Source organism: Salvelinus alpinus, chromosome 7, assembly GCF_045679555.1.
Source record: "Salvelinus alpinus chromosome 7, SLU_Salpinus.1, whole genome shotgun sequence".
Lineage (NCBI taxonomy): Eukaryota > Metazoa > Chordata > Actinopteri > Salmoniformes > Salmonidae > Salvelinus > Salvelinus alpinus.
In genome coordinates this window covers 2,299,640-2,317,079 of record NC_092092.1, presented here as the reverse complement: position 1 = coordinate 2,317,079, position 17,440 = coordinate 2,299,640, and the positions used below count along the sequence as shown (strand labels likewise).

At 47.5% G+C, this 17,440-nt stretch overlaps 2 protein-coding genes across 3 annotated transcripts in view; one reads left to right on the top strand and one right to left on the bottom strand.

The window, feature by feature from the left end:
- Positions 1 to 17,440, bottom strand: part of LOC139580328 (calcium uniporter protein, mitochondrial-like) — a 518,594-nt gene that overhangs the window by 343,766 nt on the left and 157,388 nt on the right. The gene's annotated exons all lie outside the window — the stretch shown is intronic.
- On the top strand, positions 1,468 to 15,680 carry LOC139580325 (uncharacterized). 2 transcript variants are annotated; one of them, XM_071408877.1, is made up of 4 exons: positions 1,468 to 3,483; positions 5,080 to 5,156; positions 5,696 to 5,861; positions 15,097 to 15,680. In XM_071408877.1, the coding sequence occupies exons 1-4, from the start codon at positions 1,740 to 1,742 to the stop codon at positions 15,213 to 15,215; spliced, it is 2,106 nt and encodes a 701-aa protein (XP_071264978.1). In that variant the 5' UTR covers positions 1,468 to 1,739; the 3' UTR covers positions 15,216 to 15,680. The 2 variants fall into 2 exon arrangements, with proteins under 2 accessions (XP_071264978.1, XP_071264977.1); XM_071408876.1 differs by having other exon boundaries at positions 5,080 to 5,168.

Here is a 17,440-nt window from a genome sequence, read left to right as displayed (position 1 = left end):
CCACCAGACCTGACCTGTCCACGTCACCACACGTATCACTACCTGCAACCTACTACTGTACACAACACACACACACACACACACACACACACACACACACACACACACACACACACACACACACAACCAGACTTTACCCTCCCATATCATATCTTTCTCCACAGGAGCAGCATCTTGATACACTGTACTGTTGTCAAAGGTCTGCTATCTGACGTTCTGTCACCAAGGAAGCACCGAGCTGCTTGTAGATTATAGGAATAAAAAAGGAATACAAATCATGTGTTAAATAATACATATGGGAATAGAAAGTACATACAGAATAAAAACACATATTTTCAGAATGCCTGAAACCAAAAATGCAGTGAAGGACTATGTCTTAAACATCGAAATACACTGAGTTTACCAAACATTAGAAACACCTTCCTGATACCGAGTTGCCCTCAGAACAGTCCCAATTTGTCGTGTCAAAAGCGTTCCACAGGGATGCTGGACCATGTTGACTCCAATGCTTCCCACAGTCGTGTCAAGTTGGCTGGATGTCCTTTGGGTGGTGGACCATTCTTGATGCACACGGGAAACTGTTGAGTGTGAAAAACACAGCAGCGTTGCAGTTCTTGACACAAACCGGTGCTCCTGGCACCTACTAACATACCCCGTTCAAAGACAGTTAAATATGTTGTCTTGTACATTCACCCTCTGAACGACACACAATCCATGTCTCAAATGTCTCAAGGCTTAAAAATCCTTCTTTAACCCGTCTCCTCCCCTTCATCTACACTGATTGAAGTGGATTTAACAAGTGACATCAATAAGGGATAATAGCTTTCACCTGGATTCACCTGGTCAGTATGTGTCATGGAAAGAGCAGGTGTTCCTAATGTTTTGTCCACTCTGTGTATAATCTAGTCATTCTACCTCTATGTTCTCAAAGATGTTATGATTGGCTGCTCAGCTAATCTGAGATCACCTTATAACAAATGTGATTTTAGCACTGATGAATCTAAACATCTTAACTAGTTCCCTCTGATGAAGTTTAAGTGATGGGATTACTGATTAGATGAATTAAATATTTTCTAGGAGATGGAGTGAGAACTTGGTGAGAGGAGAGGGGTTACCAGCAGAGGAGAAGATAGGATGTAACAGAGACAAGAGCTATGGTGAGCACGAACGTTCTCTCTCAACGGGAGATAACACCATTAGCAAAAAAAAAGGTGATATGCACATCCCAAACTTGCTGAGCAAAAAATATACTGTAGAGAAAGAACAGAAAGACCTGGAAAAACCATGGTATCTAGGCTATGCAGTCATGCAGGCCAGCCCACTATTCCAGCCCACTACAGTCTGTCCAGGCAGGCCGTTCCTTATCAACAGACCTTTGAACCCGGTGTCGATACTCCGTGCCTCGCTGTCTCCCTGGCCTAGTCAGCAGCCAAAGTCCCAAAGTCCTCTCTGTCTCATACACAGCCTCAGTCAGTACTCTGAGTCTATTGATCCTCAGTGCCTCTCGTTCTCACACCTTGTCAACAACAGGCACCCTGGTCCTCTCCGGTCCAGCTGTCCCAGACCTCCAGCGGAGTGTGGACGTCTTTCTCTGCCTACCAACACCCCCCTCCCCCCCTTCTGCTTCTGACTCCGTCTGCCTGGCCTGGAACCAAATGTGGATGTCTTCCTCTTAGATCTACCCGTCTAGACCACCCCCCCCCCCGTGCTGTGACTTTCTCTCTGTCTATCTCGCCACCATGCTGCCTCGCATCTCAGCCTATCTCCTGCTCTCTCTCTGCCTCTCCTGGGGGATGTCTGCTTCTCTGGTCAGGAACATCACTCCTGAAGAGGAAGTCCCAGAAGCAGAAACCATGTTCAAGGATGACACCGTTGCTGCTGCTGTAGATATCCGGGTGGAGGCTGATACCGGGGTGGCAGATAGCCTGGTTGTTGATGATACTCCTGCTGCTGTAGATATCCGGGTGGAGGCTGATACCGGGGTGGCAGATAGCCTGGTTGCTGATGATACTCCTGCTGCTGTAGATATCCGGGTGGAGGCTGATACCGTGGTGGCAGATAGCCTGGTTGTTGATGATACTCCTGCTGCTGTAGATATCCGGGTGGAGGCTGATACCGGGGTGGCAGATAGCCTGGTTGTTGATGATACTCCTGCTGCTGTAGATATCCGGGTGGAGGCTGATACCGGGGTGGCAGATAGCCTTGTTGTTGATGATACTCCTGCTGCTGTAGATATCCGGGTGGAGGCTGATACCGGGGTGGCAGATAGCCTGGTTGTTTATGATACTCCTGCTGCTGTAGATATCCGGGTGGGGGCTGATACCGGGGTGGCAGATAGCCTGGTTGTTGATGACACTCCTGCTGCTGTAGATATCCGGGTGGAGGCTGATACCGGGGTGGCAGATAGCCTGGCTGTTGATGATACTCCTGCTGCTGTAGATATCCGGGTGGAGGCTGATACCGGGGTGGCAGATAGCCTGGCTGTTGATGATACTCCTGCTGCTGTAGATATCCAGGTGGAGGCTGATACCGGGGTGGCAGATAGCCTGGCTGTTGATGATACTCCTGCTGCTGTAGATATCCGGGTGGGGGCTGATACCATGGTGGCAGATACCCTGGTTGTTGATGATACTCCTGCTGCTGACGATATCCGGGTGGGGGCTGATACCGGGGTGGCAGATAGCCTGGTTGTTGATGATACTCCTGCTGCTGTAGATATCCGGGTGGAGGCTGATACCGGGGTGGCAGATAGCCTGGCTGTTGATGATACTCCTGCTGCTGTAGATATCCGGGTGGAGGCTGATACCAGGGTGGCAGATAGCCTGGTTGTTGATGATACTCCTGATGCTGTAGATATCCGGGTGGGGACTGATACCGGGGTGGCAGATAGCATGGTGGTTGATGACATGCCTGCAGTGGAGGAACCTGTAGAAGACACCCCAGTGGCCGAAGACCTGGTGGCCGACAAGCCTGTTGCAGATACCGTTGTAGCTGGGGCATTTGTAGCCAAGGAACCAGTTGCGGACTCCCCTGTTGCTGATGCTCCGCTAGTAGACGCCCCTGTCATGGCAGAAGTCCCAGACACAGAGGCCCTCATGGCGGACATGCCAGTGGTGGAAGACCCTGCTTACATGGATCTGGAGACCCTTGTTAAAGAGTCCCGGATAACAGAAGCCATGGTTAAAGAGTTGTCTGCCCAGGTGGAGGAGGAAGACCTCATTAAAGAGACTGAGATTCAGGACGCCATCTTGAAAGATTTGGCTGACCAGGAGGCCCTTGAAGAGGCAGCAGAGGCAGAAGCAGAAGCTCCAGCGGAGGATCCAGCCAGCCCTGTGGTACCTGTCGTCGAAGCCCAGGAAGAGGACTCTGACTGGGGCTTGGTTTCCATCAGAGAGAGCCTCCAGGCAGCCAATGGATACTTTGACTCCCTGGTGGAATTGATGGGGGGACGCAACGGATTGTGTCAGTACAAATGCAAATACGGTAAGGATGAGACCGGGTTGTGTGTGTCTATCAGTGATTACAGTAACATCTCAGTATGACTCCATGCTGTTGCCATGTCAAGCCTGGCTATAGACACCTAGGGCTCGATCCGTATTTGCGGAAGTTTAGGGCTATAGCGCATTCTAAATTTAAAGGTAATTTCCGATTGAGCCGACATATGTAGCCTGTACCGTAAATGCCATCTCCGCGAAAGCGACGACATTAAACTGAAATGCAGCTATAGCACTGAACGTCCACGATGTGGATTGAATCGAGCTCTGAACGCAACAGAACCTAGATACTGAGTGTTATCCTGAACGTAACAGAACCTAGATACTGAGTGTTATCCTGAATGTAACAGAACCTAGATACTGAGTTTTATCCTGAACTTAACAGAACCTAGATACTGAGTGTTATCCTGAATGTAACAGAACCTAGATACCGAGTGTTATCCTGAATGTATCACAACCTAGATACTGAGTGTTATCCTGAATGTAACAGAACCTAGATACTGAGTGTTATCCTGAATGTAACAGAACCTAGATACTGAGTGTTATCCTGAATGTAACAGAACCTAGATACTGAGTGTTATAAGGAATGTAACAGAACCTAGATACTGAGTGTTATCCTGAATGTAACAGAACCTAGATACTGAGTGTTATCCTGAATGTAACAGAACCTAGATACCGAGTGTTATCCTGAATGTATCACAACCTAGATACTGAGTGTTATCCTGAATGTAACAGAACCTAGATACTGAGTGGTATCCTGAATGTAACAGAACCTAGATACTGAGTGGTATCCTGAATGTAACAGAACCTAGATACTGAGTGTTATAAGGAATGTAACAGAACCTAGATACTGAGTGTTATCCTGAATGTAACATAACCTAGATACTGAGTGTTATCCTGAATGTAACAGAACCTAGATACTGAGTGTCATCCTGAATGTAACAGAACCTAGATACTGAGTGTTATCCTGAATGTAACAGAACCTAGATACTGAGTGTTATCCTGAATGTAACAGAACCTAGATACTGAGTGTTATAAGGAATGTAACAGAACCTAGATACTGAGTGTTATCAGGAATGTAACAGAACCTAGATACTGAGTGTTATCCTGAATGTATCAGAACCTAGATACTGAGTGTTATAAGGAATGTAACAGAACCTAGATACTGAGTGTTATCCTGAATTTAACAGAACCTAGATACTGAGTTCCCTGTCATGTTCTATACATAGGAGGAAAGGTCCTATACACTCTTAGAAATAAGGCTTCCAAAAGGGTTATTTGGCTGTCCAAATAGGAGAACCCTTTTTGGTTCCATGTGCAGTAGAATCCTCTGTGGAAGGGGTTCTACAGGGAACCCCGAAGGGATTCTACCTGGAACCATAAAGGGTTCTTCAAAGGGCAGAAACCCCATGTTAGGTTCTAGATAAGACCTTTCTTCCAGTTTCGGTTGTTGTCAATAAACTTCACAATCGGGTGTTGAACGTTCAATATGTGCTGATGGATAACAACCTATTGATCAATCTGTGGAGCTACGTAATTAACTGTGAATGAGTCTGAATTAGAGTTGTTCACCTTTCCTTCTCAGGTAAGATACCTGTGCATCGCGTTGGTTATGTGACCCCAGAGCCCAATGGTTGCAGCTCCGACCTCCTAGGATTCCAGGTACCAGATAGTGTATGTTTTAACTATCACTAACTATAGACAGCATATGATACTGTACTAATACCCAACTACCTAAACTGCAGACTGTTTTCTCATACAATACATGCTATACTTATAGGGCCCTTATATAGACCCCTCTATGGAAAGGGTTCTACATGGAACCCATAAGGGTTCTACCTGGAACCAAAATGGTTCTACATGGAACCCAAAAGGGTTCTACATGGAACCCAAAAGGGTTCTACCGGGAACCAAAAGGGTTCTACCTGGAACCAAAAGGGTTCTACCTGGAAACAAACGTGTTCTACCTGGAAACAAAATGGTTCTACCTGGAACCATACGGGTTCTATCTGGAACCAAAAAGGTTCTACCTGGAACCAAAAGGGTTCTACCTGGAACCAAATAGTGTTTTTCAAAGGGTTCTCCTATTGGGACAGCTGAAGTCTTTTAGTTTTTTTTTGTAAGAGTGTATATAAATCCTATGTTATATTATCCTATAACCTATTATATCTTTCTTTATTTTTATTATTATCCCAACACAGTTTGACATGGGCATCCCAGCCATGACTCAGTGCTGTAACCAGCTGGACAGTTGCTATGACACCTGTGGCTCCGACAAAAACCGCTGTGATTCCAAGTACCGCTCGTGTCTCCACGCTATTTGCTCTGACCTGAAGAAGAGCCTGGGGCTTGTGTCAAAGGTCAAAGGTGAGATAGCTACTGAATTATACTCTGTGACACTTTACCGTAGGTGCAGTGCTTAATTTGAGCCGGATCCTACCACAGCTTCTTTATAAAATAACAAAGCCTAGCTGTGGATTGTGTGTATCCCAATAACAAGGCCGGGAACGCGCGGCAAATCTGTCAATGAACAGTAAGCAGACAAAACAGGCTTTTCGCAATATTTCAAATACAATTGCGGGAAAACACAGGTTGGAAAGCAAATGGCTTCTGTTGAAAAGAGAAGAGTCTAATCTGCTATAGGCCAACAAAATATTTCATCAATTTCCAAATATTGTTTTATAAAGGAAGACAAGAGTGAGATATAGGATTTTGGCACGAACGCACCGGCGGCGAGTGAGCTGCAGATAATTATTTTTAGGACAATAATTTCCTCCTCATACCGTAGCCCACAATATGTGTCTCCACACACCTTGGCCTAGGTAGGCTATTGATGGATCAAGACAAGGTGGTTTTTATGGGTCTCAGATTCTCAGTTTGTCAAAGTAGCCTGTCATTTTGATAATTTGTGTGGTATTTTTTAAATTTATTCTGCCAAAGCCTCTAGTCATGTAAAATGATGTAGAATTGCATGAAATGCGTTTATAAACTGCCACATTTTTCCCGGACCCGAGGCTAATAAAATGTTCCCCATGTGTAAGTGCCTCTACTGCGCTATGTCACTCCGCAAATGCGATGATAATGCATGCAATGATAATGCATGCAATGATAATGCATGCGATGATAATGCATGTTGTGATAATGCATGTGATGATAATGTATGCGATGATAAGGCATGTGATGGTAATGCATGCTATGATAATACGTGCTATGATAATGCATGTGACGATAATGCATGCGACGGCAATGCATGCGATGATAATGCATGTGATGATAATGCATGTGATGATAGTGCGGGGGATGATACTGCATGTGATGATAATGCATGCGATGATAATGCATCTGATGGTAATGCATGCGATGATAATGCATGCGGTGATTTATTATAAAGGTGATTTGTATTTTTCATGCGTTCTGGTACCTCAGAGCTCCCAAGGTCACCCCCCCTCTCGCGCTCACTTTTTGCTCTGGCACCTCCCGATTTACAAATTAAGCCCTGCATAGGTGTTATGCTTTCTTGACTTGTTATAAGCATGTATGAACCTTTATAATGTCTTGTAATGAAGCATAACAAATATTGTACGGTGAGACTACAGGAGTAGGCTCAGACTCCACTATCCCTTTCCTGTCCTATTTGTAGCCAACTAGGACAGTATAACTGTCCTCCACTCTCCCCTTTCCTGTCCTCTTTGTAGCTAACTAGGACAATATAACTGTCCACTCTCCCCTTTCCTGTCCTCTTTGTAGCTAACTAGGACAGTATAACTGTCCTCCACTCTCCCCTTTCCTGTCCTCTTTGTAGCTAACTAGGACAATATAACTGTCCACTCTCCCCTTTCCTGTCCTCTTTGTAGCTAACTAGAACAGTATAACTGTCCACTCTTCCCTTTCCTGTCCTCTTTGTAGCTAACTAGGACAGTATAACTGTCCTCCACTCTCCCCTTTCCTGTCCTCTTTGTAGCTAACTAGGACAGTATAACTGTCCACTCTCCCCTTTCCTGTCCTCTTTGTAGCTAACTAGGACAGTATAACTGTCCACTCTTCCCTTTCCTGTCCTCTTTGTAGCTAACTAGGACAGTATAACTGTCCACTCTCCCCTTTCCTGTCCTCTTTGTAGCTAACTAGGACAGTATAACTGTCCTCCACTCTTCCCTTTCCTGTCCTCTTTGTAGCTAACTAGGACAATATAACTGTCCTCCACTCTCCCCTTTCCTGTCCTCTTTGTAGCTAACTAGGACAGTATAACTGTCCACTCTTCCCTTTCCTGTCCTCTTTGTAGCTAACTAGGACAGTATACCTGTCCTCCAGTCATCCCTTTCCGGTCCTCTTTGTAGCTAACTAGGACAGTATAACTGTCCTCCACTCTCCCCTTTCCTGTCCTCTTTGTAGCTAACTAGGACAGTATAACGTTATTTCACTGAGACACCCTGGTCGATGTTAATTCCAGTTTAATTCAGGTAATACAGAAAGTACACTGACATTTATTTGGAATGTATGTCTACTTCCTAAATTAACAATGTCCAACCATATTTCAATGTCAACCTGTTATTCTGGGACAAGTCATGTGCATTTTAATATTTCCTAAATACATACACTACCAGTCAAAAGTTTTGACACACCTACTCATTCCAGGGTTTTTCTTTAATTTTACCATTTTCTACATTGTAGAATAATAGTGACGACATCAAATCTGTGAAATAACACATATGGAATCATGTATTTACCAGAAATATATTTTAGATTCTTCAAAGTAGCCACCCTTTGCCTTGATGACAGCTCTGTGTCTCTTTCTGCTGGCCTGTGAGTCGTTGGGATTTTCTCAACATTGCCGTTGACACATATTCCACGGTAGTTATTGCGGTCAAATTCCACTTTTGTGGATTGGGGTTATTATTCAGAGCTGAGGATGATGTTAAAGAGTTTAAGTATAGCCAATTGGAATTTGTGGTCTGTGTATTGGATCATTTCTTGTAGGATACCATCAACAGCACAGGCCTTTTTGGGTTGGAGGGTTTGTATTTTGTCCTGTAGTTCATTCAATGTAATTGGAGAATCCAGTGGGTTCTGGTAGTCTTTAAAAAAATTTTTAAGGATCGGTGTCCCGCTAGCGGGACAACTTCCGGTGAAACTGAAGGGCACGCAATTCAAATAAATAATCATAAATATTACGGATTTTAAACATTTAGGTATATATAAGTGTCTTATATCGGCTGAAAGCTTAAATTATTGTTAATCTAACTGCACTGTCCGATTTACCGTAGTTATTACAGCGAAAACATGCCATGCGATTGTTTGAGGAGGCGCCGCACATCAAAATATTTTTCCACCGGCACATACATTCATATATAACGATTAAATATTCACTTACTTTTTGAAAATGTTCCTCTGATTTGTCATCCAAAGGGTCCCAGCTATAACATGTAGTGGCGTTTTGTTAGATAAAATCCTTCTTTATATCCCAAAAAGTTAGTTTAGATGGCACCATCGATTTGAGTTATCCAATCCTTCAATTTGCAGAGAAAGGAATCCAAAAATCTACCCCTAAACTTTGTTTCAACAAGTCAAAATACGTTTCTATTTGCTCCTCAGATACTCTAAAATGTAAATCAAACTATAATATTTCTATCAGAAAGAAGTATGTTAAATTGGAAACCGATTTTAGCAGGTGCGTAATGTCTTCATGGCACTCGCAAACACAAATTTCCAAGACTGTGTCCTTCTACTAAAACTGATATTTCTTATTCGTTTTTGAAGTTACAAGCCTGAAACCTTGAACATAGACTGCTGACACCCTGTGGAATTGCATCCAGGGAGCTAATTTTCAATATGACCTTTCTCTTGCATTTCTAAGAGGATGGTCTCTCAACAACAACAAAAAATCTGGTTGCTTTTTCTTTGGATTTTCTCCTACCATATCTATTGTGTTATATTCTCCTACATTATTGTAACATTTCCACAAACTTCAAAGTGTTTTCTTTCCAATGGTATCAATTATATGCATATCCTGGCTTCAGGGCCTGAGCTACAGGCAGTTTGATTTGGGCACGTCATTCAGACAGGAAGAGGAGAAAAAAGGGGCCTATCCCTAAATAGCTGATTCTAAGATTTATTTTTGATCATGTATATGGTTTTACTGTTTTTTTGGTATAGAGCCAAAAAGATTAGAGAAGTGGTTTATCTCCATTTTGGATAGATAACTCTTCGTGTTGTTGTTTGTTTAGTGTTGTAACGTCTTTCGTCGGTGGAAGGGGAGGAGGACCAAAGCGTAGCGTCGTACGTTTCCATATTTATTGGAATACTTTTTCAATACGAACAAAAACAATGAACAGACGAAAACCAACGAAGCTACAGTCCTGAACTAGTGAACATAGAACACATGAACACACGAACAGGAACAATCACCCACAAACCAACAGTGAAAACAGGCAACCTAAATATGGTTCCCAATCAGAGACAACGTAAAACACCTGCCTCTGATTGAGAACCATATCAGGCCAATAAGACAAACCTAACCTAGAAACATAGAACATAGACTATACCCACCCAGCTCACGTCCTGACCAACTAAATAAAGACAAAACAAAGGAAATAAGGTCAGGAACGTGACAAGTGTGTTCCAATTTTCCCAGGCTTTAGAATCTATTACATAGAGCTGATATCTGACGTGCTGTTCCTTCTTTTTCCGTAGTGTATTTCTGTATTGTTTTAGTGATTCACCATAGTGAAGGCGTAGACTCAGGTTTTCTGGGTCTCTATGTTGTTGGTTGAACATGTTTCTCAATTTCTTTCTTAGGTGTTTGTATTCTTCATCAAACCATTTATCATTGTTGTTCATTTTTTTCGGTTGTCATTTTTAGATTTGAAAGGGAAGCTCAAAGGTCAAATATACTGTTAGGCTTTCTACTGCCAAGTTACTAAGGATTTGATGCTTCATGACTGAGTATTGCTCTGTTCAAGTAGACTGTGATTTTGCTGTGATCTGATAGGGGTGTCAGTGGGCTGACTGTGAACGCTCTGAGAGACTCTGGGTTGAGGTCAGTGATAAAGTAGTCTACAGTACTACTGCCAAGAGATGAGCTATAGGTGTACCTACCGTAGGAGTCTCCTCGAAGCCTACCATTGGCTATGTACAGACCCAGCGTGGGAAAGAGCTGCAGGAGTTGTGACCTGTTTTTGTTGGTTATGTTGTCATAGTTGTGCCTAGGGGGGCATATGGGGGTGGGAATGCTGTCACCTCCAGGTAGGTGTTTGTCCTCCTGTGTGCTGAGGGTGTCAGGTTCTTGTCCGGTTCTGGAATTTAGGTCACCACAGACTAGTACATGTCCCTGGGCCTGAATATGGTTGATCTCCCGGTCAAGGCTGGAGTAGCTGTCATCGTTAAAGTATGGGGATTCTGGGGGATACAGATATAGGTGGCCATTTTTCTCTGTTGAGATTATTTCCTTACTAATTTCTAGTCAGGGTAAAGGCTGCTCATGTCCAGGGTGGAGTGGTGGGCCAGGTAGACATTAGGTTTTGAGGCACAGTCCTGGGAAATGCTTGGATTCACCCGCTGTATGGTGGCAGGATGATAGTCTTTTCGTGGTAGCAGGGTGGAGATAACCACTTGTGCATTGGGGAAAGTGGAAGAAGCTTTTTCAATCACTCCTTTGAGTGTTGTGGCCAGCCTTTCCTGCTGGGCCCTCAGGTCGTTTGTTCCCGTGTGAATTACGATGTGGCTGGGGGTCCCTAGTCTGTCCTCTGACAACAGCTCCAGGATATGCCTAGTGTTTGGGCACCAGATTTTAGCCACTTTGTGTTTTGTTTATTCTCTTGATTGTATTTTCCATTTGAGTCAATGAGGAGCAACAATCTCTGGCTTTTGTGTGTCCTCAGTGGGGGTTGTCAGGAGAGCTATCAGGAGAGCTGACAGGAGAGCTGGCAGGAGGGCTGTTAGGAGGGGGTGGGGTCTGTTAGGAGGGGGTGGGGTCTGGTAGGAGGTGGTGGCGTCTGTTGGGAGGGGGTGGGGTCTGGTAGGAGGTGGTGGGGTCTGTTGGGAGGGGGTGGGGTCTGTTAGGAAAGGGTGGGGTCTGTTAGGAGGTGGTGGGGTCTGTTAGGAGGTGGTGGCGTCTGGTAGGAGGTGGTGGGGTCTGTTGGGAGGGGGTGGGGTCTGGTAGGAGGGAGTGGGGTCTGTTGGGAGGTGGTGGGGTCTGGTAGGAGGTGGTGGGGTCTGGTAGGAGGTGGTGGGGTCTGTTGGGAGGGGGTGGGGTCTGGTAGGAGGTGGTGGGGTCTGGTAGGAGGTGGTGGGGTCTGGTAGGAGGTGGTGGGGTCTGGTAGGAGGTGGTGGGGTCTGTTGGGAGGGGGTGGGGTCTGGTAGGAGGTGGTGGGGTCTGTTGGGAGGGGGTGGGGTCCGTTAGAAGGGGGTGGGGTCTGTTAGGAGGTGGTGGGGTCTGGTAGGAGGTGGTGGGGTCTGGTAGGAGGTGGTGGGGTCTGGTAGGAGGTGGTGGGGTCTGTTGGGAGGGGGTGGGGTCTGGTAGGAGGTGGTGGGGTCTGTTGGGAGGGGGTGGGGTCTGTTAGGAGGGGGTGGGGTCTGTTAGGAGGTGGTGGGGTCTGTTAGGAGTGGGTGGCGTCTGGTAGGAGGTGGTGGGGTCTGGTAGGAGGTGGTGGGGTCTGTTGGGAGGGGGTGGGGTCTGGTAGGAGGTGGTGGGGTCTGTTAGGAGGTGGTGGCGTCTGTTAGAAGGGGGTGGGGTCTGTTAGGAGGGGGTGAGGTCTGTTAGGAGGGAGTGGGGTCTGTTAGGAGGGAGTGGGGTCTGGTAGGAGGTGGTGGCGTCTGGTAGGAGGTGGTGGGGTCTGGTAGGAGGTGGTGGGGTCTGGTAGGAGGTGGTGGGTTCTGGTAGGAGGTGGTGGGGTCTGGTAGGAGGTGGTGGGGTCTGTTGGGAGGGGGTGGGGTCTGGTAGGAGGTGGTGGGGTCTGGTAGGAGGTGGTGGGGTCTGTTGGGAGGGGGTGGGGTCTGGTAGGAGGTTGTGGGGTCTGTTAGGAGGTGGTGGCGTCTGTTAGAAGGGGGTGGGGTCTGTTAGGAGGGGGTGAGGTCTGTTAGGAGGGAGTGGGGTCTGTTAGGAGGGAGTGGGGTCTGGTAGGAGGTGGTGGCGTCTGGTAGGAGGTGGTGTGGTCTGGTAGGAGGTGGTGGGGTCTGGTAGGAGGTGGTGGGGTCTGGTAGGAGGTGGTGGGGTCTGTTGGGAGGGGGTGGGGTCTGGTAGGAGGTGGTGGGGTCTGTTGGGAGGGGGTGGGGTCTGTTAGGAGGGGGTGGGGTCTGTTGGGAGGGGGTGGGGACTGTTAGGATGTGGTGGCGTCTGGTAGGAGGTGGTGGGGTCTGTTGGGAGGGGGTGGGGTCTGGTAGGAGGGAGTGGGGTCTGTTGGGAGGGGGTGGGGTCTGGTAGGAGGTGGTGGGGTCTGTTGGGAGGGGGTGGGGTCTGTTAGGAGGGGGTGGGGTCTGTTAGGAGGTGGTGGGGTCTGTTAGGAGGTGGTGGCGTCTGGTAGGAGGTGGTGGGGTCTGGTAGGAGGTGGTGGGGTCTGTTGGGAGGGGGTGGGGTCTGGTAGGAGGTGGTGGGGTCTGTTGGGAGGGGGTGGGGTCTGTTAGAAGGGGGTGGGGTCTGTTAGGAGGGGGTGAGGTTTGTTAGGAGGGAGTGGGGTCTGTTAGGAGGTGGTGGCGTCTGGTAGGAGGTGGTGGGGTCTGGTAGGAGGTGGTGGCGTCTGGTAGGAGGTGGTGGGGTCTGGTAGGAGGTGGTGGGGTCTGTTGGGAGGGGGTGGGGTCTGTTAGAAGGGGGTGGGGTCTGGTAGGAGGGGGTGAGGTCTGTTAGGAGGGAGTGGGGTTTGTTAGGAGGGAGTGGGGTCTGGTAGGAGGTGGTGGCGTCTGGTAGGAGGTGGTGGGGTCTGGTAGGAGGTGGTGGGGTCTGGTAGGAGGTGGTGGGGTCTGGTAGGAGGTGGTGGGGTCTGGTAGGAGGTGGTGGGGTCTGGTAGGAGGTGGTGGGGTCTGTTGGGAGGGGGTGGGGTCTGTTAGAAGGGGGTGGGGTCTGTTAGGAGGGGGTGAGGTCTGTTGGGAGAGGGTGGGGTCTGTTGGGAGGGGGTGGGGTCTGTTAGAAGGTGGTGGGGTCTGTTGGGTTGGTGGATCCTGTGTTGTCTGTCCCATTGTGGTGTTGAGGTTGTGGTCTGGGTCTGAGGTGGGCTGCTCTGCTGGCTTCTCTGGGGGAGTGTCCTGCTCTCTGTCACACCTCCGCTTTCTGTCCTCCTCCTTCACTGCTGTTAGCTGTTCCATGTGTCCCTCTCTCTCCTCCTTCACTGCTGTAGCTGTTCCATGTGTTCCTCTCTCTCCTCCTTCACTGCTGTAGCTGTTCCATGTGTTCCTCTCTCTCCTCCTTCACTGCTGTTAGCTGTTCCATGTGTTCCTCTCTCTCCTCCTTCACTGCTGTTAGCTGTTCCATGTGTTCCTCTCCCTCCTCCTTCACTGCTGTTAGCTGTTCCATGTGTTCCTCTCCCTCCTCCTTCACTACTGTTAGCTGTTCCATGTGTTCCTCTCCCTCCTCCTTCACTGCTGTTAGCTGTTCCATGTGTCCCTCTCTCTCCTCCTTCACTGCTGTTAGCTGTTCCATGTGTTCCTCTCTCTCCTCCTTCACTGCTGTTAGCTGTTCCATGTGTTCCTCTCTCTCCTCCTTCACTGCTGTTAGCTGTGCCATGTGTTCCTCTCTCTCCTCCTTTACTGCTGTTAGCTGTTCCATGTGTCCCTCTCTCTCCTCCTTCACTGCTGTAGCTGTTCCATGTGTTCCTCTCTCTCCTCCTTCACTGCTGTTAGCTGTTCCATGTGTTCCTCTCTCTCCTCCTTCACTGCTGTTAGCTGTTCCATGTGTACCTCTCCCTCCTCCTTCACTGCTGTTAGCTGTTCCATGTGTTCCTCTCTCTCCTCCTTCACTGCTGTTAGATGTTCCATGTGTTCCTCTCTCTCCTCCTTCACTGCTGTTAGCTGTTCCATGTGTACCTCTCTCTCCTCCTTCACCGCTGTTAGCTGTTCCATGTGTTCCTCTCTCTCCTCCTTCACTGCTGTTAGCTGTTCCATGTGTACCTCTCCCTCCTCCTTCACTGCTGTTAGCTGTTCCATGTGTTCCTCTCTCCTCCTTCACCGCTGTTAGCTGTTCCATGTGTACCTCTCCCTCCTCCTTCACTGCTGTTAGCTGTTTCATGTGTTCCTCTCCCTCCTCCTTCACTACTGTTAGCTGTTCCATGTGTACCTCTCCCTCCTCCTTCACTGCTGTTAGCTGTTCCATGTGTACCTCTCTCTCCTCCTATACATTTTTTCTTTATATTCCTTGGAAGTAAGAATCCATTCAGGTAATTTAGTCCAAAAGGTTTTTAGGAATTTTGATGTGAAGGTTTTAATGTAGAGGGTAGTATCCTGTATAAATCCTTGCGAAAATAATCCAAATTTATCTACATTTATCCAACTATAATTCATTTTTTTTGCAGATGAACTCAGGAGCTCTCTCCTCTCTCTCTCTCTCTCTCTCTCTCTCTCTCTCTCTCTCTCTCTCTCTCTCTCAACCCTAACCCTGTCTCTTTCTCTCCCATCCTCCCAGCCTGTGAGTCTGTAGCAGATGCTCTGTACAACACAGTGTGGACGCTGGGATGCAGATCCTTCATGAACAGCCAGAGGGAAGCATGTCACTGTGATGGAGAGGAGAGGGACGAGCTGTAGAGGACCAGGCTGGGACACTACACTACACAGCACTAGACCAACCTGGGACACTACCCAACACAACACAAGACCAACCTGGGACACTACCCAACACAACACAAGACCAACCTGGGAAGAGAGGGACTAGCTGTAGAGGACATGCATGTACATAGGACAATATCCTCTTGCAAGAATCATCAATAGAAAAGGTGTAAGAAGCCATCAGTCACTTGCATCAAAATGAAGGATAAAGAAAGGACAAGCACTCACTTGATTCAGTTGAACTTCAAGTCAACATGGATTCACACTATATAGCCACTCCTATTTGTCATATCTTTCATCTGAGTCTGGAGAAAAAGAATTGTCCTCAGAACTGGAGGGAAACCAAAGTAATTCCGCCACCCAAGAATGGTAAAGCACCATTTACTGGTTCTAACAGCTGACCAATCAGCTTGCTGCCGACTCTTAGCAAACAACACAAGAAAATTGTGTGGAGCTGTATTGTTAGATTTCAGTGCAGCCTTTGATATTATTGACCATGTCTTATTATTGAAAAAACGTATGTCCTATGGCTTTTCAACCTCTGCCATATCATGGATTCAGAGCGATCTATCTAATAGAACACAGAGGGTTTTCTTTAATGGAAGCTTCTCTAATGTCAAACATGTAGCGTGTGGTGTACCGCAGGGCAGCTCTCTAGGCCCACTACTCTTTTCTACATTTTTTTTTACTAATCAATCAAATGTATTTATAAAGCCCTTTTTACATCAACGGATGTCACAAAGTGTTATACAGAAACCCAGATTAAATGACCTGCCACGAGTTTTAAGTTAAGCATGTGTGTCTATATATGCTGATGATTCAACATTATACATGTCAGCAACCACGGCTAATAAAATTACTGCAACACTTAACAAAGAGTTGCAGTCAGTTTTAGAATGGGTGGCCAGTAATATATTAGTCCTGAGCATCTCTACAACTAAAAGCATTGTATTTGGTACAAGTAATTCCCTAAGTTATAGACCTCAGCTGAGTCTGATAATGAATCATTTGGCTGTTGAGCAAGTTGAGGAGACTAAATTACTTGGCATTACCTTGGATTGTAAACTGTCATGGTCAAAACATATTCAGATGGGGAGAGGTCTGTCCTTGATTTAGGCCTAGATTCAATCAGATCAAGCGTTAACCAACGATAGCAGACACATGCATAGCGACTGTTTTGGCTGTGTCTGAGGTGGAACTGCGTTGGAACCGTCAAATCGGTGAGCGGCTACACATGCGATCATTGTCATGAAGCAACACCCGCCCCACTAGAAGCCACACCCTCCCCACTAGAAGCCACACCCGCCCCACTAGAAGCCACACCCTCCCCACTAGAAGCCACACCCGCCCCACTAGAAGCCACACCCTCCCCACTAGAAGCCACACCCGCCCCACTAGAAGCCACACCCTCCCCACTAGAAGCCACACCCTCCCCACTAGAAGCCACACCCGCCCCACTAGAAGCCACACCCTACCCACTAGAAGCCACACCCTCCCCACTAGAAGCCACACCCGCCCCACTAGAAGCCACACCCGCCCCATTAGAAGCCACACCCGCCCCACTAGAAGCCATACCCGCCCCACTAGAAGCCACACCCACCCCACTAGAAGCCACACCCTCCCCACTAGAAGCCACACCCACCCCACTAGAAAAGCCACACCCTCCCCACTAGAAGCCAGAACCTCACCACTAGAAGCCACACCCTCCCCACTAGAAGCCACACCCTCACCACTAGAAGCCACACCCCCCACTCGAAGCCACACCCTCCCCACTCGAAGCCACACCCTCCCCACTAGAAGCCACACCCTCACCACTAGAAGCCACACCTCCCACACAAGAAGCCACACCCTCCCCACTAGAAGCCACACCCTCCCCACTAGAAGCCACACCCTCCCCACTAGAAGCCACACCCTCACCACTAGAAGCCATACCCTCCCCGCTAAAAGCCACACCCTCCCCGCTAGAAGCCACACCCTCCCCACTCGCATTAGAAGTTCAGAACCTGTAGGCTACATAGAAATAATTACGCATTAAACAAAATAATGAGGATTTCCATTATCAAGGTGGAGATTACATATCACATTGCAGTGTTCCAACTTGTAAACAAATCTGCATGGGATTTTAGGTATAATGCCGGGAGCCACTTGTGGATTTAACAGCTCAGTTCCACCTCGGACACCATCAAAATAACCGCTATGAGGAT

What these genes read in the sequence shown, in the direction of transcription:
- LOC139580325 (XM_071408876.1), top strand. Translation starts at nt 1,740, where the DNA reads ATGCTGCCTCGCATCTCAGCCTATCTCCTGCTCTCTCTCTGCCTCTCC. An exon ending in TCAGTACAAATGCAAATACG is followed by an intron (nt 3,484 to 5,079) that starts GTAAGGATGAGA and finishes TTTCCTTCTCAG; the next exon opens with GTAAGATACCTGTGCATCGC. An exon ending in GCTTGTGTCAAAGGTCAAAG is followed by an intron (nt 5,862 to 15,096) that starts GTGAGATAGCTA and finishes CCATCCTCCCAG; the next exon opens with CCTGTGAGTCTGTAGCAGAT.